Genomic DNA, 22,956 nt, shown 5'->3' with positions numbered 1-22,956 from the left:
ATGTCTCCAATAATTGCTGTGTTCAAACCTATATTTCATATGTGGACGGTGTGCCCTTATATCTATATTTTCTCCGTGCACAGTTTCTTTATGTGGCTAGTATATGAAGCCTATTCTAGTATCCTTCGTGAAAAAACTTCATGCGAATTTTTGTTCGAAATTTGCGTTGATAAAGGCAGGTCGCTATGAAACTGCATCACTGTGTTCAACATGCCACAACGTCGACACCTCACGATTGAAGAACGAGCCAGAGCTATTGGGTGGCTAAATGAGAATGTTTCACCATCGGAAGCTGCTCGAAGGTTAAATGTAAGTCCATCCGTCATTTGCAGATTACGTCAGCGATTCCAACAAACACAGACAGTACGTGATAGACCAAGGTCAGGACGCCCTCGTGTGACAACAGGAAGAGAAGACCGGTACGTCGTTGTTGAAGCATTGAGGAGGAGAACAGTCACCCCAAACCATCTTCGAAGGCAACTGAGGGCTGCTACAGGAACAAATGTCAGTGACCAAACCATAAGAAACCGTATGAGGGAAAGAAACATCAGGCCCCGACGTCAAGCCGTTAGACCGCTTCTTCTTCCGCGTCACTGAGCAGCCAGAGACGCATGGGCACGACAACACCGACAGTGGACAAGACAACAGTGGTCAGCAGTTCCTTTTTTTCTGACGAATCTCGGTTCTCACTGCAGCATAATGCCGGTCGTGTTCTTGTCTACAGACGGCGTGGGGAACGTTTTGCTGACGTCAACGTCCGTGAGCACAATCGAATAGGCCCACAGGCGGTTTTCCAGGATGACAATGCTAGACCTCATCATGCACGCATGGTCACTGACTTTCTGGGGCAAAACAATGTTACTCGCATGGAATGGCCAGCATATTCTCCTGATATGGCACCTATTGAACACGTATGGGATCTGTTAACGAGACGTGTTAGGGACGTGTTAGGGAGAACCACCCTCCACTTCAAGAGTTTGGAGTGGCATGCTATCCCACAGAACACACTACAGACATTAGTGGCATCCATGAGGAGTCGTTGTGTTGCATGTGTGGCTGCTACGGACACACTCGTTACTGACTTTTCTCTCATGGCCTGGATTTCCAATTTTGACCCCAGTGATATTATTGACATCAACACTCACGATATGAAATGTAGTTGATTGTTCATGATTCTTTCTTACTGTATACTCGGTCATTATTGAATATACTACGCATGTCTTCGTCTTCTCTTCCTTTTTGATTTAAGTGCAAACACATCAGTGTTCCCTAACTTCTTTAGAGTATATATATATGAAAGCGTTATCGATTTCAAAGCTGGAAACTCTGATAATACCCTTTAAACAAATCGTGGTTTTTGAACGTTATTGTTGTTACATCAGTATGCTTTAATCGCACACATGACATTTTTAGTACAACGTCTTCGTGAGCCATCATGAAGTGGGCACGCCAAGAGAAGAGTAAGGAAGCCTTGTATTGTTAAGTTCTAAACCGGACGTCACTCCGCGGTCGTCAAATCATCAAAGGTGGTTATTGTGATTTCATCAGTCAGTGAGAACTGGATAAAGTTCGTGGCAATGTTATGATTTGTTATCAGACCAGTCTTGCCAGGGTCATGTGCGACAACACGGACAAGATTATGAAGAACGCTTTCATCAAGGGATCTCCGTATGTAGTTTTAAATACTTTTTATAAAAATAGTCATAACAATCTAAAACAATATGTTTCATCTCTTAAAATAGTAATTGCCACTTAAACAGCAGAAACACATTTTATTCATCCCCACTCATGATCAAAGCATTTTATGAATTTAATTCTTGGAGAAACTTTCCATAATCATCATATATCTCTGCCGAAAGAAGTTTTTTTACGATTCCGACTGTGTCATAGGCATGCGTTTATGAATCCCTATCAAATAGAGATGATAACCGGAGTTGGAAAAGATGATCTTAAAGGCTTTTAACCCAGTGGAACCCCGTTGCTTTCAAAGTGAAATGATTAAATGAAATGGACAAATTTCTTATAATCATAAGACATCTCTGCTAAAGGCAGAGTCCATTATACGAATCCGCATATATCAAGAGCATGGGTTAATGAATCACTGTCTATAACTGATGACACCAGGTGTTCTCGAAAAGGTGAACGTACCCTGCCCTACCGTTGGAACGAGGGAAAATTATGGTACTAGTCAAAATAGGAAATTCCACCTGACATCGCGTCAAGGTTGGAAATGCCCTTCCGTAATACATTTTGAGAGCGTTTCGAAGGCCTTGATTGCTTGATTTCAGGTTCGCGTGCAGTTCTCTGGATGAAACTAATCTCAAGCACTGGAACGAGCCGACCTCAGGCACCTGGACGCCCTGGGGACCATGCTACTACGACAGACAGAGTAGAAGTCGAACATGCAGGACCTGTGACTGCACTGGTCAGAACTATCGTCGTAGATGTCGTTTGTGGCATCGGGTACTGGTTTTGGGTCAAATCTCCAATATATATAATGACATGGCTGTTGAGCCTGTTGCTCCGGCTGCTGCTGCTGTTACTCATGGGGACAAGAATATTTTTAAGCTCTAAACATTTAGTATTATAATATTAATAGTTAATGAGTATCACGTGTTACTTCTTTGTCTATTACCTGTTGACAAACGTTTTGTCACTTTATACTTTGCTTGATCATCATGTGTACTGTGTAATCTTTGAAAATATGCCCATTAATCATAGCTGATATCAGGCTAGTCATACGAAATCACTGTCCATGTCAACATTTCGTCTCACAAACTTGATCTCTGCACTTTCCTTGCTGTACGACTGTCCACATTATACTAAATGGAAATAATGTTCACACGACAATCTGAATTATGAATAGAAATGCTTGCCAGAAGAGTTGTGTCATTGTATGTTAATAAAACTATAATATTGGGTTGGTTCCCTGTCATATCATGCTGAATAAGTGCGTGAGTTTGGTTTAACTCTGCTTTGAACAGGATTTCGGTTGTGTCACGGCGTGTCAGCTTAATGTCAAATATCAAAGTGACACCTTATTTAATGTTTACCCATGTCACGGTCTAGAGCCGCTCTAATGCCCGGCCTAAATTCCGGCACCTCTCGAGTCAGATCATTTTGTGTTAATCATTAATTAATTTTTAGCTGCTCTCCTTTTAATGCTGTATTACTGTTGAATGGCTAAATTGCTGGTATATTTGCACTGATATAATTAATTTGAGCAGATTGGGTATATCTGTCTGCCATTAGTACAATTAGTAGTTATTTAATAAACCTGTGAACTTATTACCACTTTTTCTTTATCGCTTTATTATTATTTTATGACACCCCTGATCATTGATGCACATCTCCGTGACTCAAAGATATGCTTATCGTAAACGACGCTTACTACTATGATGTAACCAACAAGCAGGGCTATAATGTTGACTAACTAAGGACTAAATTGAATTCTGAAGCTAAGAGACGTAACTGTGCTCAACATTTTGAAACGCTTTACGTCTCCACCATGTCTGTATGATTGTTATGTCACTATCGTGCAGAACAACTGTACGATGTTGCTATCGTTGTTGTATTACTGTAACCTGTAACTATCGTTGTTGTATTACTGTAACCCGTAACTATCGTTGCTGTATCATTGTAATACGTCCGAACCATTGCTGGAGTATCGCATAGATCACTACCGTGGCAGTAATATTCCATAATGTCACTACCATTACAATGTTATTGTAATATGCATCTCTGCCGTGTGCGAGATTATTGTAATACGCCACAATCGTTGGAGTAGTATTGTAATAAGTCATCACCGTTGCTGTATTAACAACATATGAAAGTTTAATCAACCCAAGATGGCATACTTTGATCAAATAAATATAAACTACTTAATTGTTTAAAGACATCTGGGCACTGTTTAATGCTGATTGGGAATGCAAATAGTTTGGACCCGAACCCCCACGACAAATACATGTACCCCACCCAGAAGGAAAGCCCAGGTTGGTTGTTTAACGCCGCACTCAACAATATGCCAGCTATATGAAGGCGGTCTGTAAATAATCGAGTCTGGACCTGACAATCCAGTGCTTGACGTCATGAGTATCGATCCAAGCAACTGAGGTCGATGACATGTATCAGCCAAGTCAGCGAGCCTGACCACTCGATCCCGTTAGTCGCCACTTACGACAAGCATAGTCGCCTTTTTGTGGCAAGCATGTGTTGCTGAAGACCTATTCTACCTCGGGTCCGCAGGGACGTTGATACATAATGTACATACACCAATACTCGTTTGAAGTAAGTGTTGTTTTGCAATCGGATTACGAAAGAAACTCATAATAATATTTCATATTTAGTGTATGTTTCTTGGATATGTAAATCTGAAAGTTCTGCACCATGAAATTATTGCGAGTGACTAGCAATAGCCTTAACTGCGTCTGGAAAGTTTTGCGATGACCGGTTCAAGAGATAACTGAACATCTTAATTCGTTTGTTGATACTATTTAGGTGTTATAATCCTCATAACGTTACTCATGTATTCAGTGTAAACACACTTTATTAATAAAGAAATGTAAACTGATTTAAGGCTAACCAAGCCAATATTTGGGGTAAAAATTTCAGTCGAGGAAATTATATGAAGCCACACCCACTATTTCCTATATAATAGGCGGGGTCTGTATTGAATAATTACGCTGGACGGTGTCACAGCTTTCATTTTGCTGTCCTCAGTTCATTACGCAATTTACAGTCACTGTGTATATTCCTTCATAAACGCAAGGATGTTGAAGTCAATTCTTTACGTAATTAAGGGGGCACGGGTAATCCAGTCGTCTAAAGCCCCGCAATTCGCTGTGCAGAGTTGCGTCCCTTGTGTTACAATGATTACTTTAATTGTTTGTTCGAATCCCGGTTCGCCCCGATTATGTTTCTGGGTTTGTCAGCACTATACCCGTGCTCGTGGGTTTCACCAAAGTGGTAAGCGCTTAAGACCTGCATCACTTCGGGCTTTCCTCCCACATTAAGCTGACACGCCGCGATATAACTGGAATACTGTAAAAAGCGGCGCTAAACCAAACTCACTAATGCTATGAGGTTCAACCTCAAATCATGTTTAGTTCTACGTTATTACTTTATTGATTTGACTTTCCCAAATATATATCGTATATGTTGAGTGACCTCGTAGAAAACGGTACTATATGTTGTTTTCGAAAGACTATCACTAGCGATGATTTAGCTTTAGTAAAGCTATTGGTTGGCTATGACAAGGATCCGGGTTCTTTTTTCTACTTGGGTGTAGTGTATGAGGTCAAGTCAAGGTTTCTCCTGCTTTGAACTGACTTCAGTTTCGAGGTAGAACCCTCGCCACCGCCAACTGACATCTTGTGCTTGTATCATAACTTCAACTCATCTTTTGCACGCATATCTATCACGCACATATACCTGCTTGTTTGTTTGGTTGGTTATCACACAAGCATTCCTATCCATCACGCACATGCCTATCCATCAAGCACATGCCTATCCTTCACGCGCACATGCCTATCCATCACGCAAGCATGCCTACCCATCATTCACATTTATATGCATCAAGCACATGCCTATTCATCAGGCCCGCATATATATTCATGACACACTCATGGCTATCTATCACTCACACATGCCTATCCATCACGCAACATGCCTATTCATCACGCACTATGCCTATCCATCAGCTATATGCTTATGCACAACGCATATGCCTATCCATCACGCACACATGCCTAGCCCTCACACATGCCTATCCATAACGCACCCATGCCTATCCATCACGCACACATGCCTATCCATCACTCACACATGCCTAGCCATCACGCACACATGCCTAACCATCAAGCCTATGCTTATGCATAACGCACATGCCTAGCCATCATGCACACATGCCTAGCCATCAAGCCTATCCTTATGCATAACGCACATGCCTATCTATCAAGCACACAGGCCTATCCATCAAGCACATGCCTATCCATCACAGCCGCATATCTATCCATGACACACGCATGCCTATCTATTACGCACGCATGCCTATTCAAAGGCACGCATACCTATCCACGACACACACATCTCATCCATTAAGCAATCATATTTATTCATTATCATATAATGGTTGGGTTTCTCGGCAGGATAAAGCCAACGGATAAAAACGATATTCGTTGGGGTCATATGCGGATAGAGATGCAAATATCAAAGGTCAAGTAGGGACTACCTTCACTGTTTATAAACAAACATTGCGTCATCAGGGATAAATCAGGGATATTTGCTATCCTTATCAAAAGAACAGTCTAATATACTGAAAATCAGTGTCTAACTGTGACGTAGCTAAGACATTTTATAAGTTTTGGCAACTTTGGAGATATAAATTTCGAAACAACTTTGCGAGGGTACGAGGCCTAGCCAAGCGGGATCAGTAGCCATATCTGTGCTTGTAGACCTCTACACAAATTAATATAATTGGGTTTGGCCGAAATATGTTTGAATTGTTGTCTTGTTTCGTTTTGTCGCTGTGTGTACATCTGACTACACTTCTTAACGTTATGACTGGACAGACCGACTGTCAACAGCGTCTGACCGTGTCCGTGACGTCTCATAGACTAGGGTTAGAGTAGCCTCCCTTTGACAAAGGGCAGTTACTCTGGCGGACAGACCGATGGATTGCCGCGAAAGGCAATTAAAACAATTGTTGGTTTGCGTATATGTTGCTTCGCCACTGTATAAGAAACAGGTTTCAGTTGGAACTTTATTGGCTTCTGTCACTGTCCGACTGACACATCACTTACCCTGTGACGTAATAAATATTAATGTGCGCATTCGAGGAAAACTCGCAATGTTTAGATAATGTTTGTGAGAGGGAAAGCGATTTTGAAGAGCAGGGTTAAAGAATGACATGATATGATAAAGAGGTTATCACACTTGTGTGTTTGGGGATGGTAAATACCCTGTATTAAGAATAAACACTATGTCTTTAGCTCGCCAAGGTTCGCTAAATACAGTGTTTATTCCTAATGCAGGATATTTACAATCCCCAAACACACTCGCGTGATAACCTCTATATTTTTCATTTACTCAGCAAGTGTTATTCTATTTTTATTGAGGGGATACCCACACATTGTTATGGACAATGCGAAGAGAGGAACGTAACATGCTTTTCACTTACGAAGCGAGATTCAGTCTGACTGTCGGTGTTGGTTGGCTCAGGGTTTTTCGTAGGGTCGGAGAACAGATGCATTGCTGAATCATGGCAGTGGATATTTTTAACATGGGTATTCACATCGTGCAAAGGAACCTGACCTGGTGCATGATGTAATTCCTTTTCTTGCACATGACGTTTCAGGATATTGACGTTTTCATATTTGTCGAGTGTGTTTAAACGTTCCTTCAAAGAACGATGTCAAAATGTTCCCCTGACCTGTATGCTCATCTGATCTTAACAACACTATAAAATACCCTTAATTAGATAACCAGACTCTACTGAGGTGTACTTGGGGTTAAGTATAAAAATACCTATTTTATAATTGTTGGCTTGTCATGGCGGCACAATTACTTCTAAAATTTTCTATCAGAAACAGTATATTTCCAGAAGTTAGGGTCCGATCTCCAATCAGACTACAGGACACATGTTTGTTCCCAAGAAATATTTCCAGAAGTTGTAAATGTTCTTTATAGTTACTAACACTGCTAAAAACGTGTAACTTTTAAAGCCCAACTAGACGTTTCCTTGTGCCATAGAACATGAACAATTGTTTCGAAAAAATATTCCATCAACAGTTTTGTTAGAGAAACATGAACCCTGTGTTTTCACATGGTCGTTTTTAGGTTATCACATACGACGAGTGTCTGCCTATAATTCTCGGCAAGGAGGAAATGAATAAATATGGTTTGACACTTGGATCAGGCTTTGCTTACGCCAAAGTCTACAACACAACAACAGATGTCAGGATCAGGTCCGCCTTCGCTACGGCGGCTTTCAGAATGGGACACTCCATGATTCGAAGCTTCATCAAAAGCTTCAGTCCTTCCTACATCAACCTTGGTAAGGATAAATTAAGTGAGAGTTTCGGCAACACGACCCTTATTCTTAATGTCACCAACAGAAAGGTGGACCATTATATCAGGGGACTAGCTATGGACGACATGCAGGATTCGGACTACAAGCTATCGCAGGAGATCACCGACAATCTGTTTGCTGACAGTAATGGGAATAGCATGGACTTGGCTGCTCTCAACATCCAGAGAGGAAGAGACCACGGACTTCCGTCTTACACCAAGTGGAGGAAGTACTGTAACATTCCAGAAGCTACACCATTCTCTGGATTAGCCTACACAACCCACACAGCAAAGGCTGCTGGTCACCTGAAAGACGTGTACAGGTGAGTAGGGGTACATGGAGTGTGAGTGGGTTGGGGGAAGGTAAGTGAGCTGGATTAAACGCATCTTTGAACACGAGCCCAACTTGAATTTGATCAAGCTGTTTAAGCTTTATGTGGGATGAAATTCGGACGAAGGTCATTGGCGTTAACCACTTTGATTAAACCCGGTAGCACTGGATATGAGCTTACAGACTTCTTGAGGCGCCTTTGACCACCTGTGTATCCAACACAACATAGTGAATGATTTACTAGGCAATACTCTGCTTGATCTGAATGTTTACTTCTGGTGACCAGGATTAGAACACGTCCCCAACACTATTGCTTGCTATGGCTTGCCGTAAGAAGGCTAAATTTCTGACTGGGTGTCATCGTACCCTGACGGGATAGGAAGTCACAATATCCACCATCACCATCACCTGGAATATTGTCTCAAAGTCAATAGAATGTTATTTTGGAATGGTAATGCTTCTGTGAAACTCCAGTGAGGATATCAGCTGTCCCTCAAAGAGTGAGAACTGCTCATTGCATCAACTAGCTGGCTATTAATTTTCCATGCCTCTCCCCAGACATATTGACGACATCGACCTATTCCCAGGGGCTCTGTCGGAGAAGCCAGTGCCCGGAGGAATGGTTGGACCGACCTTTACCTGTCTCCTGGCGAAGCAGTTCCAGGCCCTGAAGGAAGGAGACCGATTCTGGTTTGAAGAGGACAACACAAATGTCAAATTCACGCAATGTAAGTTGTTGCACACACCCAGTGAATGTGTTTTGATCCTGATAGATATGTGTGTATGTGTCCGAGAAATGCCTCATGCTGTACAGTGTGTTTTCTACTCCGGAGCATTGTGACATATTTACATCGACTCACTTAAGAAGCCAATTACACTCTCCTCTACAATATGCCACGCTCTGCACTCAACTCTCCTCTACAATATGCCACCCTCTGCTCTCAACTCCCCTCTACAATATGCCACCATCTGCACTCAACACTCCTCTACAATATGCCACCCTCTGCTCTCAACTCTCCTCTACAATATGCCACGCTCTGCACTCAACTCTCCTCTACAATATGCCACCCTCTGCACTCAACTCTCCTCTACAATATGCCACCCTCTGCACTCAACTCTCCTCTACAATATGCCACCCTCTGCACCCAACACTCCTCTACAATATGTCACCCTCTGCTCTCAACTTTCCTCTACAATACGCCACCCTCTGCACTTAACTCTCCTCTACAATATGCCACCATCTGCACCCAACACCCCTCTACAATATGTCACCCTCTGCTCTCAACTCTCCTCTACAGTATGCCACCATCTGCACACAACTCTCCTCTACAATATGCCACCCTCTGCACTCAACCCTCTTCTACAATATGCCACCCTCTGCACTCAACTCTCCTCTTCAATATGCCACCATCTGCACCCAACTCTCCTCTACAATATGCCACCCTCTGCACTCAACACTCCTCTACAATATGTCACCCTCTGCTCTCAACTCTCCTCTACAATATGCCACCCTCTGCACTCAACTCTCCTCTACAATATGCCACCCTCTGCACCCAACACTCCTCTACAATATGTCACCCTCTGCTCTCAACTTTCCTCTACAATACGCCACCCTCTGCACTTAACTCTCCTCTACAATATGCCACCATCTGCACCCAACACCCCTCTACAATATGTCACCCTCTGCTCTCAACTCTCCTCTACAGTATGCCACCATCTGCACACAACTCTCCTCTACAATATGCCACCCTCTGCACTCAACCCTCTTCTACAATATGCCACCCTCTGCACTCAACTCTCCTCTTCAATATGCCACCATCTGCACCCAACTCTCCTCTACAATATGCCACCCTCTGCACTCAACACTCCTCTACAATATGTCACCCTCTGCTCTCAACTCTCCTCTACAATATGCCACCCTCTGCACTCAACTCTCCTCTACAATATGCCACCCTCTGCTCTCAACTCTCCTCTACAGTATGCCACCATCTGCACGCAACACTCCTCTACAATATGCCCCCCTTTGCACCCAACTCTCCTCTACAATATGCCCCCCTTTGCACCCAACTCTCCTCTACAATATGCCTCCCTCTGCACTCAACTCTCCTCTACAATATGCCACCCTCTGCACTCATGATCAACTCCCTTCTACAAATCAGACAGATTTTTGCTGACGAATGTTCTCAATGTGTGCAGACCAGCTGAATGAGATCCGGAAAGCGAGCCTGTCAAGGGTAGTGTGCGACAATACGGACACCTACAAGATTCAAAAGAACGCTTTCATCAAAGGATCTCCGTAAGCACACTAGTTCATTAGTTTAACTTCAACATTATAAGGGGAATCATATTCAAACAAGGTACCCCTGTTGTAAGGTTGATTGAGGCAGGGAGTGAGTATTGTTAAACGCAACATAATTTCACGACGTATCAGCTTGATGTGGGTAAAAAGCTTGACGCGATGCAGGTCTAGCTTTGTCCATCCTTTATGACGGTCTATCTAGTGACAAAAGGGGGCACGAGTGGCCCAGTCGTCTATGACACCTCAATTCGCTGTGCAGAGTTGCGTCCATTTGGTACGCCAGAAACCCGAGATTGTGTGTTCGAATCCTGTTTCGCCCCGATTATGTTTCTAGGTTTGCCAGCACCATACCCGTGCTTGTGGGTTTCATCAAGTGATAAACGTCTGAGACCTGCATCACTTCGGGCTTTCCTCCCACATTAAGCTGACACGGTAAACCGAACTCACCCACTCACCCACTCTAATGATAAAACATATAGTTTTCACCGAGCCGGAGGCTACAGAAATGTCAACAAACGCATTGGTAAATCCAATTTCATTTTGTCCTAAAGGGATGCAACTCCATACAACACATTTACTTTCAAACGCTCAGTCAACTGAATAACACAGTGAAGTTGACAGGTTAAGTTGACTCAAGCGTAATAAAATGCTCCATGACTTCACACCTAAGAGATGGGTATCACAAATTGGGACAATTATGTCTTTCTTACAAAGTAAAAGCTGTTACATTTCCCCACTGGAACACATCGATACAGTATTATGATACAACATTGTTTTTACAGTTGGGGTAGAATAGGTCTTCAGGAACCCATACTTGCCGTAAAAGGTAACTTGGTTGATGCATGTCATCGATCCCATTTGTTTGGATCGATGCTCATGATATTAACCACTGGATTGTCTGGTCCAGACTCGATTATTTACAGACCGCTGTCATATAGCTGGAATATTACTGAGTGCGGCGTTAAACTACAAACAAACAAACAAACAAAAACAATTTTGTGTACAGTTGCGTGTCCTGTAATGAATCTGACATCTCTGCGCTATTCAAACGCTCTTTGTGACATCTGCGGTCTAAATTAAGGGATGTTCCCGTGGGTTTACTGTTATTAATTCATTTTACATATTAATGAGATATGTGTCAACAATATGTGGCTGGAGATGCTATAAATACCGAATGGGTGGATAAACAAATTTTACGACGCTTTTATCAAAATTCTAGTCACATCACGACTGTGCAAGAAAAATGGGTTTCACTTATTGCATACATTTGGGTAATGAAACGCTGGATTCTGCAACACACGATTTCACGACGAGGATGCCCACTGTGGCAGAAGCTTCCCCATACAGCATTACACACACGTTTCAAGTTCACACTTTTGTGGACGAGTGTTTATATATTTAATAATTTTTAAAAGACAGGAGGTGAGACTATGTTTGTCATTGATCTACTCACTCTGTCAGTTGAACAGCAGTGATCAGAGCCTTCAGTGTCACAATGGTCTGCAAACCATTGTTATGCAGTTTTATTTCATTGATATTACCAAGGAGATATCGCTTGATCTGACCCATTCAATATCTCTGGACAAGCATAGTAACTGAGGACCAATTCTACACCGGAATTAATATGGTTATTTGATAAAGGAAGATGCTGGATAATTAATGATTCACCCTCACGAGTGTTCCGGCTAAGATAAAGTACCCAGTGTTTCGTGCTTGCCATATTTTGGTTGATGAATATGAACTATTACCTTCTTGTTATGCCCATGAATCAGTTTGAGTGAAACTGTAAGAGACTAGATTGTTAATATCTGTAATAGGTCTGATGATAGCGTTCGAGTGGAGGTGTTTCCGTTCATTCATTAAGGTCTTTGAGAGGCATTTAGAGGTTGGAGTACTAGGTGAGGAGTGGGTATATGGATGAACAACCTCTTTAATACAAATTTCTTTAATGCACATTCGGAGCGACGTTTCGGTGTAGGGTCCAGCACTTGTTTGATAACAGTGTCAGAACCTACACTGAAATGTCGCTCCTAATTTGTATTAAAGAAGTTGTTCATCCTCACCTATCACTCATTCATTGCATAGCTATAGGTGTGTGTAAAGTATATCTGTTGTGAATAATGGTTGTAGAATTTAGGATTTACGCTTCAATCCACACTATAATCACAGCTATATCACGTCAGCCTGCAGTCAATATCGCCGACGTACACCAAAGCCAATTAAAACACATCTGTGACGTCATTCCATTGTTTGAACGCTCTATTATTCTTCAGGAATGGAGAGTTGCTTGTCAACTGTACATTATCTTGAGGCAACATTTGAATTAATTTCCACTTGGAACAGACGGAACTATTTTTTAAAATTTATTTACAAGTGAATATTTTAATTTTTTTCCGAAAACATGTGTCGCAAGCGGGGTTCGAACCCGTATCGTTACATTTGAAAACGTGTAATTGTCAACCTCAGCTATTGTGGCACATGAAGGCATGATGTGAAATTAATTATTAAATATTTTCACTATTTTGCATAATGCTTAAAAGCTCAAAATAATATGTATATAGTTTGTGTTAGAGCACGTTACCCACAACAATGTTCATATTTATAGATAGTTAGATAAACCTTTGACGAGAAAAAACAAATAAGGTAACATAAATATCGCTTGTTCGGGGCTCTATATTACCAATTATACCCATCAGCATGTATTAACAATGTGCAAGCGATTGATAAATACTAGTTTAGGACCCAACACAATTATGAAGAGCCGTGTACCATGCATTGTAAATGTCAACTCGCCACGGAGCTTGGCGCACGTGCAAAAGCGGCAGAGAACGCATTCCTCGTGCATCACGCAAGGTCGACTCACAAGTATAAATACGGACAACAAAGAGTTCTGGTTTATTTTTCAAATATTTCCAACTACAAAATATTTGTCAAAGTTTAAAAGTAGGGATCAGTTTTAAGTAGGGGAATATCCTCGTAACTCTCCATTCCTTAAAAATAATGGGCCTCGGCCCCTGCGGGGCCTCTGCTCCATTATTTTTTCAGGAATGGAGAGTTACTCGGACATTCCCCTCTACATATTTCATCTTAGTGAAGGCTGACATGGCAAGCACAAAACACTGGGTACATTATCATCTTAGCGAAGGCTGACACGGCAAGCACGAACCACTGGGTACATTATCATCTTAGTGAAGGCTGACACGGCAAGCACGAAACACTGGGTACATTATCATCTTAGTGAAGGCTGACATGGCAAGCACGAAACACTGGGTACATTATCATCTTAGCGAAGGCTGACACGGCAAGCACGAAACACTGGGTACATTATCATCGTAGTGAAGGCTGATACGGCAAGCACGAAACACTGGGTACATTATCATCTTAGTGAAGTCTGACATGATGGAAAGCACGAAACACTGGGTACATTATCATCTTAGCGAAGGCTGACATGGCAAGCACGAAACACTGGGTACATTATCATCGTAGTGAAGGCTGATACGGCAAGCACGAAACACTGGGTACATTATCATCTTAGTGAAGGCTGACATGGCAAGCACGAAACACTGGGTACATTATCATCTTAGTGAAGGCTGACATGGCAAGCACGAAACACTGGGTACATTATCATCTTAGTGAAGGCTGACATGGCAAGCACGAAACACTGGGTACATTATCATCTTAGTGAAGGCTGACATGGCAAGCACGAAACACTGGGTACATTATCATCTTAGTGAAGGCTGACATGGCAAGCACGAAACACTGGGTACATTATCATCTTAGTGAAGGCTGACACGGCAAGCACGAAACACTGGGTACATTATCATCTTAGTGAAGGCTGACATGGCAAGCACGAAACACTGGGTACATTATCATCTTAGTGAAGGCTGACATGGCAAGCACGAAACACTGGGTACATTATCATCGTAGTGAAGGCTGACACGGCAAGCACGAACCACAGTGTACATTATCATCTTAGTGAAGGCTGACATGGCAAGCACGAAACACTGGGTACATTATCATCTTAGTGAAGGCTGACACGGCAAGCACGAACCACTGTGTACATTATCATCTTAGTGAAGGCTGACATGGCAAGCACGAAACACTGGGTACATTATCATCGTAGTGAAGGCTGACACGGCAAGCACGAAACACTGGGTACATTATCATCTTAGTGAAGGCTGACATGGCAAGCACGAAACAGTTGATACATTATCATCTTAGTGAAGGCTGACATGGCAAGCACGAAACACTGGGTACATTATCATCTTAGTGAAGTCTGACATGATGGAAAGCACGAAACACTGGGTACCTTATCTGTCCCAAAACACTCGTGAGGGTGAATCATTAATTATCCAGCATCTTCCTTTATCAAATAACCACAGGAATTCCGGTGTAGAATTGGTCCCCAGTTACTATGCTTGTCGTAAGAGTCGACAGAGAGGGATTTGATGGTCAGGCTCGTTGACTTGGATGATCGTGTGTCCTCTTACCCTGTTGGTAGGGATCGTGCAGTGGCTTGATGCAGACCAGCTTTATTTAGGGACCTCGAGTAATGCTGCCTGTAACGTTATGCATTATTTCACCAAAAAGCACATCAAACTCCTTCGTTACCCTCATGGTATCATCTCTGCCACCTGTTGTCAAGTGGCCGTTGCAAGAAGAAACTGTCCCTCCCTAACCCCAAAGGAAGTAGCATTTACATTTTGGTGTGTATCTTTGGGAAGGTCATTCTAGTGAATTGGGAAAGTTTGACGACTGGCATAATTATAATTATCAGATGAATTTACGTTGGCAATGTCATCAGATTGGTTCGGGATTGCAGACAGTTGGAAAGCACCCTTACGTTCTTATTAATGATAGTTGAAATGAAATAGAATTTTGAGTTGATAAACAAAAACTAAAACAAACAAACACAACAAATCAGCAGGGCAAGAGCATTCAACGTCATTACTTGCCTGGCGATTGCGAGTCCAACTTATGTTTGGTTGTAGGCCGCTCGGGAGCTGTCACTGGCGACAGCAATGGCATAGAGAGCTACACGAACGGACGACCATGAAGAGTCACATGAAGAACAATAGCTCAAAACTATAATGAAAAATAGGTGCACGAATCCATGTGTTTTTCTCAGTTGCTAATTGTGGACTTTTTTTGTTCAAGTGTGTGGTGCAGCACCCTGGACGAGATTAACCTGACACACTGGAGGGAGACCCAGCCCCTGGGTTTGTGGACGACCTGGCAGACATGGAGCGGATGTGACGGAGGCCAACAGACGAGGACCCGCTCCTGCTCCACCTGCAGCTGTATTGGGCAGGGTGCTGAGAAGAAGTCGTGCAATCTGAATCCATGTGATGAAGGAAGCTGGGGTCCATGGAGTGAGTGCCGCAGAGGAAGACGGTCACGACACTGTTCTTGCACAAACGGGTGTTCGCGGAGGCGGCGTTCATCGAATCGGGTGGATGGCGAAGACGAAGCTGCTGCTATGTTTGCGCATCCTCTGTTTGGCGAGGAGGAGAGTATGACGGTCACTGCCTGTCTGTGTTCTGGTCTTGTCACCCAGGACATGGCATGTGTTTAGATGGCCGTGATGAACTCCACGAACGTTCCGAATTGAGACTCCCAGCATACACGAAGCATCAAATAAAAAGTCAAATATATCAATCTAGTTTTTGTTCAATGTTAAGCCCCGTCAGGCTATATCAAAGGGGGTCGAGGCCCGCCATGCTGTATTAAAGTGTGTGTGTGTGTGGGGGGGGGGGGGGGGGGGGGGAAGGGGGGGGACTATATTAAAGGGGGACGAGACCCGTCAGGCTTTATTAAAGGAAGACAAGTGTCGGCAAATTGGCAGTCCCAGCAAATTTGACTCCGAAACTTTAACACATGTGTCTTTGTCTGCTTGTTGAAAAACGCGTGGTGTATATTAATTTAGCAGTTTTTAGCAGATAATCCCAATTACAGAAGATACGTACTAGCTTCCTTCATGTTGTAAACTACAATGTCTAGAACAAGGCAGAAATGGGGACCAGTGAATGCAGATCCATGAGCACTGAGTCACCCGTGTCTCCACAACACAGAACAATTCACACATTTCCATAAACGTAGTGTATAATCTTAGCTACAAAAGGTGAACCAGATCGATTTAATGGCCAGGATGCCCTTGTGGGGTGGATTTGTGAATACCTCACTCAATGGGGGAGTTTGTTTCCTTTTACATAAGCAGAAGGGGAGACGATACAAAATGCCTTAGTGAATCACAGAAGCTTGACGATGTGAAATGTTCCGGGATCTACTCCAGCCAATGAAAGCAGAGAAACACGACTGCCGTTTTCTTATAATGTTATTGTGTACTGTGTATTAGATACCCGGATAAACAACCACACAATGTATTATGTTGACAGAGCTTCACGCATTCAAAACCGCTGTATACATAGACAAGCATCAGACTTTGAAAGGCTACTTAAATGTAATGTGTTGACGGGCCGCTTTCCCTCTTCCAGCACAATCCACCTCGCGTCAAATATGTTGGTTGATTGGTTGGTTTGTTGTTTAACGCCGCACTCAGCAATATTCCAGCGATATGACGGCGGTCTGTAAATAATCGAGTCCGGACCAGACAACCCGGTGATTGATATCATGAGCATCGATCCACGCAATTGGGATTGATGACATGCATCAACCAAGTCAGCGAGTCTGACCACCCGATCCCGTTAGTCGCCTCTTACGACAAGCATAGTTGCCTTTTACGGCAAGCATGGGTTGCTGAAGACCTATTCTACCCCGGATCTTCACGGGTCTCAAGCAATATGACGGCATTATCAAGTTACAGTGACCCGGTCATTTCTATCCATTTTAGATATCATACTAGTCAACAAATGTAAACTTTCTATCGGATCTGCATGTGTTAATTCAGTCGTCTAAAGCCCTTGTCCGCTAGGATTACATTTCTAGGTATGTCGATGCACTTTCGAGGCGTTACATTCTCTATGTAGACGGGGGATTGGGCTTAAGGTCATTCGACATTTTACTTCATTTGAAGTTCTGCAAACCTACTGAAACAACAGATCCTGAAACAATTGCTTTGTCTCTTATGAGAAACTTGAAGACATATTGAGGTATATTCGATGTAAGCTTATATATTTGTGTACCAGCTATCTCCGTGTCCCTTAATCATTTGACACACATTGTCCACGTATGTAGTTTGCAGCTTACTTCCTCTTCTCGCTGATTTGTCGCTGAGAGAATCGTCAACGTCAACGGTTGTCAAGATATAGAGCACCACAACGCAAATGATAGGCCATTGAAAGAAGACTACTGCCAGAGAAAACACGCACAAGAGTTGATCTGTCTGAGGTAAGTTTTACCGAGGAGTGAGTCTGCGTTAGTGTACATGCATTTTACTTTATCAGCACTGGAATAAATAGTTAACATATTGTTAATTTTTTACCTACATGCTGCTAAGCGGGATATTGGCATTTCCAGTGATAGATAATACTGTGCTTATGACAATATATCTGTCATACAGGTAGACTTTAAAAGGCTTGACAACTATTTTGAAAGTCAAACATAGCTGTTATTACATTATTATTGCAAAACTTATCAAGTAATTGGTTCGCTACACTCCAAATAATCCAGTGATTGATTTTATGTGCAACGATCCACGTCGGGTGCTGTGACACACTTGACCAATCCATATATTTGGTCGCGTCTTACGACTTGCACAGATTGCTGGTGACAACGTCTAACCTAGGATTCCATCGGGACTATTCGGTTTCAAGGATAGGACATTTTATGGAAACATTATAAGTCGGTATTTGGCAGGATTTTGAAGGAGCTGGTCAACTTATCGACCCCCTATGCATCATTCAAATTTATGAAAATGTGCACCCATACATGCACAATGTTGTTGGGTAACAAACCATACAGTTATGCATGATAGATATAGGACTCTGTACATTAGATAAAAGCATGGATTATTATGTATAGTGGGTACAGTTATATGTAAAATAATGCATTCGTACCAGGAAGCCTTGAGAATCGTGTCACTAGTATCTACTTTAAGTGTAAAAGGTCTTCTATTGTCATTATGTAGAACTACAATGCTGAAGCAGGCAGCGCTTGGTTCGCAGCTGATTCTGCTGCTGATGGTGGCTAAAACTGATGCAGCATTGGCCTCCCTCAGCGACAACATTGGGCAAATCAGTCTCAGTTCACAACAACTGGAAGCGGCTGTTACTCAGGCCAGAGTTCAGCTTGAGGAAGAACTGAGTCAAGAAAAAGCCTTTGCGGAATTAGGTAAGGTATACTTTACAGGGTAAAATAGTAGGTTGACATCTTTTGTCGTGTATCACTAAACTGAGAGCATTAGGTCGAATGAATGTCAGGTCCACAAGGGGTGTCACCTTCAAACATCATCTTCAGGCCGTGGTCTGTAAAACCGTTGATTGTTTTTTTAGTGACAGTTGCCATGTGATGCCTCCTGATATTTTTGTTGAGTGAGAGAGTGATAATATCAGGGTAAAAGTGAGTGGGAAGTGACACAGTTCATTAAGGACACTTCCCTGTAACATCATACGAACTATCAATGCATTAACATCTTTTTAAGATCCTTCACAACCTTAAATTGTCCAATGAGGTATTGGAGAAAAAATAATGAAAAACATTATATGAATAAATAAAAACGTCAAAAAACATTGTACGACTCCGACTATTTCACATGAAAACATGCTCACTGGTTGTAATCACGTTTCAACTCTAATTTCATACATACATACTCGTTTACAGTGCAAACATTCAACAAATTTAACCTGGCTTAGAAAAGTAGATATGGAATTAGGTATGAAACTGAACACCAATAAAGTGAACAATTTTCTCTGATGTTACTCATTTTGACGTGATTCATGCACAAAATAGAAATAACATAACAATGTTTGAGGTTGTAATTAGGAGATAACCATACTATACCATAGCATAAAAGCACGGTAACTTGGTAAGCTAACATGAGGTGGGCATCCCTAAAGAAAACAAAGCAAGCTTTGCAGGCTTTCGCTCTACATCGCGCGTCACCATTGTGACGTCATATCGCTCATTGTGACGCAAAAGATATGACGTCACAGTCGTATAATAAAAGCGTCAAAATTCCAAGCTCTCTGTTGTCTCCAAAACGTAAATACATTCCCTTTGTAGATTTCTATCGTGTTTTCTGCATGAAATGTGTTGCCACACATCCTTTGAATATTGTAGTAACGACATCTGTGCATTTGTAACCTGTAATTGTAGATATAATTGTTTATATATGCCTACCGACAATGACTATTCTACTATTCTATGAATATTAACTTTCGCCGTGATGCGGCAGTCAAATCAGCTGTTCCAATCAGAGGGTGTTTATTGTGATTTTATAGCCTCTGGGGCGGTCGGGTAGCCTAGTGGTTAAAGCGTTCGCTCGTCACGCCGAAGACCCGGGTTCCATTCCTGACATGGGTTCAATGTGTGAAGCCCATTTCCAGTGTCCCCCGCCGTGATATTGCTAGAATATTGCTAAAAGTGGCATGCACATGTCTGTGTGGCTGCTTGTACTAGTCCGGACTGATGCCGATTTATAGTGCTAGCTCACTGAGATACCATCACTCAGACACAGTATACTGACTCCGAGCCGACCAGTCCTTGTTTTATCCCCTTAATGCCGAGCGCCAGACAGGGTAACAACAAGTACCATCTTTTAACGTCTTTTGGTATGACGCGCTCGGGGATCGAACGCCGGACCTTCCACTCTCCGGGCGGACGCTCTACCATTAGACCACGGAGGCGGTCTTAAAAGCCTGCATGATACGCTATCTACCACCATGAAGGAAAGGGAGGAATCATAACCAACTATTGCATTCGCCATACCTGATCACGGTATTGCCTGTCATCGTTGTTGCTTTAAGTGTTAAAGGGGTCTCCTTCTGCCTTAACAATTTCAGCTGACCTGTCCCTCTTTGGGACTCATGTTGGTGAGAAGGGTACACTTATCTCTTGTGTTTGGTATTCACATAAATTCTGTTTTTGTATTGATATGATTTCTCTTTTCGTATATTGATATATTTTTATTTTTATCTTTGGCTGCTCTGTTTATATACGTTCTAGTAGCTGTTTATCTCTCAGAGATAGAGTTAGTTTAGCCTCCGTAGTCAAATCAGCTGTTCCAATCAGAGGGTGTTTATTGTGATTTTATAGCCTCTGGGGCGGTCGGGTAGCCTAGTGGTTAAAGCGTTCGCTCGTCACGCCGAAGACCCGGGTTCCATTCCTGACATGGGTTCAATGTGTGAAGCCCATTTCCAGTGTCCCCCGCCGTGATATTGCTAGAATATTGCTAAAAGTGGCATGCACATGTCTGTGTGGCTGCTTGTACTAGTCCGGACTGATGCCGATTTATAGTGCTAGCTCACTGAGATACCATCACTCAGACACAGTATACTGACTCCGAGCCGACCAGTCCTTGTTTTATCCCCTTAATGCCGAGCGCCAGACAGGGTAACAACAAGTACCATCTTTTAACGTCTTTTGGTATGACGCGCTCGGGGATCGAACGCCGGACCTTCCACTCTCCGGGCGGACGCTCTACCATTAGACCACGGAGGCGGTCTTAAAAGCCTGCATGATACGCTATCTACCACCATGAAGGAAAGGGAGGAATCATAACCAACTATTGCATTCGCCATACCTGATCACGGTATTGCCTGTCATCGTTGTTGCTTTAAGTGTTAAAGGGGTCTCCTTCTGCCTTAACAATTTCAGCTGACCTGTCCCTCTTTGGGACTCATGTTGGTGAGAAGGGTACACTTATCTCTTGTGTTTGGTATTCACATAAATTCTGTTTTTGTATTGATATGATTTCTCTTTTCGTATATTGATATATTTTTATTTTTATCTTTGGCTGCTCTGTTTATATACGTTCTAGTAGCTGTTTATCTCTCAGAGATAGAGTTAGTTTAGCCTCCGCTATTGCATCTCATGGCTTTAGGAGATCTATGACAGATAACGGATCTAACTGCAATTCTTGGTCTAACCGAGCCTGGGCTGGGGCATGGTCTTGACATTCTAGTAACAAGTGAGCAATGGTTTCAACCTGATAGCAAGATGAAGAAACCTTGTCATAGTGCTTTTTGTAACCGAGTCTGAGGCGTGAGATGGCAATTTCAACTTTCTTGTCATTTGAGTATGAGTTTGGCTTTTGTTGGATCTTTGGTTGAATTTTGTATAGCCATCTGCAGATCTTACTTGCGTCCCACTGGGCTTGCCAACGTTGGGCTATAGAGGTTTTGATTTTGATTTTGATCTCTAGTTTACTAAAGGGAGTAGGTGGTGGCTTAAAGTGCACTTAGTGAGACTGATAGGGAGACTTTGCTTCCGGAAGTTCCGGTATGAGTTTGAGTGCATGATGAATTGCCTCCAATTCAGCAGTGAATACTGACAGACCGACAGGCAGGCGAACTGAATGTGCTTGGGGTTTAGAGCTGTGGATACGGATCCCGTAGCGTTAACGTCATTGTGTTGATTTTCAATGTAAAGTTCAGCAATTCTAGGTCTTTTACTTAATTGCTCCAAGTATTAAATAGTAAGTATTAATATAAGGTTACGTCAGTTGAGAACTTGAGGGGTTTAAGAAACGGATATGTAATAGACTAAGAACCTAGCCAATTTAAAAAACTCAATCTGAGGAAATCGCGTCATCAACGGTAATAACAATTCCAAGGCAAAGCAAGGGGACCAAGTAACGGTTCTCACAACCTGTATGTGCGATCTGAATTCTGGATAAATGTTCCAAGTTATAATACGACTACAGCGTCGATAGGACTGCTATTGATATTTTATATATTGCGCATTCGTTTTTGGCAATGGAAATGTCACCGTCACACAAAAATATCAAATTTGTTTTCAGGAAAAGAATTGACACCAGATCAAGATATTGTCGCCCAGATCTTTCATTGAATGTGCCTTTGAAATCTTATGATTTAAATTTATTATTGGATTCAATATTGGATATCGATACAAAGGGTTATGAAATGATTTTCAAACATAATGGCCGAATGCATACCACGCCAACAACAACCCGTTTTATTTTAACGCTGTCTAGACTCACCTGTTTCTCTTGTTCTCGATTTTTGTTTGAGACACAATATAAAATTCAATCTGTAAACGTTTGTACAAGTGATCTTTGTTCATAACGCAATTGTATAGTTATTTGATTATATAAAAACGCTCAGCATAGCAAACCATAATC

The 22,956-nt window shown here is 42.3% G+C and overlaps 2 protein-coding genes across 2 annotated transcripts in view; both read left to right on the top strand.

Annotated features, from left to right (window-relative positions):
• The window catches only part of LOC139451705 (myeloperoxidase-like), a 52,553-nt gene extending 36,202 nt beyond the window's left edge, over nucleotides 1-16,351 (top strand). Inside the window, exons 11-14 of the mRNA XM_071233024.1 lie at nucleotides 7,837-8,390; nucleotides 8,957-9,126; nucleotides 10,595-10,694; nucleotides 15,855-16,351. Of these exons, the coding sequence (XP_071089125.1) occupies nucleotides 7,837-8,390; nucleotides 8,957-9,126; nucleotides 10,595-10,694; nucleotides 15,855-16,272 (1,242 nt within the window). The 3' untranslated portion in view covers nucleotides 16,273-16,351. The remainder of the gene's footprint in view (nucleotides 1-7,836; nucleotides 8,391-8,956; nucleotides 9,127-10,594; nucleotides 10,695-15,854) is intronic.
• Nucleotides 16,352-17,996: 1,645 nt separating this feature from the next.
• The window catches only part of LOC139452392 (salivary peroxidase/catechol oxidase-like), a 163,198-nt gene continuing 158,238 nt past the window's right edge, over nucleotides 17,997-22,956 (top strand). Inside the window, exons 1-2 of the mRNA XM_071233861.1 lie at nucleotides 17,997-18,044; nucleotides 18,784-18,986. Of these exons, the coding sequence (XP_071089962.1) occupies nucleotides 18,791-18,986 (196 nt within the window). The 5' untranslated portion in view covers nucleotides 17,997-18,044; nucleotides 18,784-18,790. The remainder of the gene's footprint in view (nucleotides 18,045-18,783; nucleotides 18,987-22,956) is intronic.

This window comes from Haliotis cracherodii, unplaced genomic scaffold, assembly GCF_022045235.1.
Source record: "Haliotis cracherodii isolate W230 unplaced genomic scaffold, xgHalCrac1.p SCAF_9, whole genome shotgun sequence".
NCBI classification, from domain to species: domain Eukaryota; kingdom Metazoa; phylum Mollusca; class Gastropoda; order Lepetellida; family Haliotidae; genus Haliotis; species Haliotis cracherodii.
Note: the sequence above shows the minus strand (reverse complement) of the source record. Positions and strands in the feature narration are given on the sequence as shown.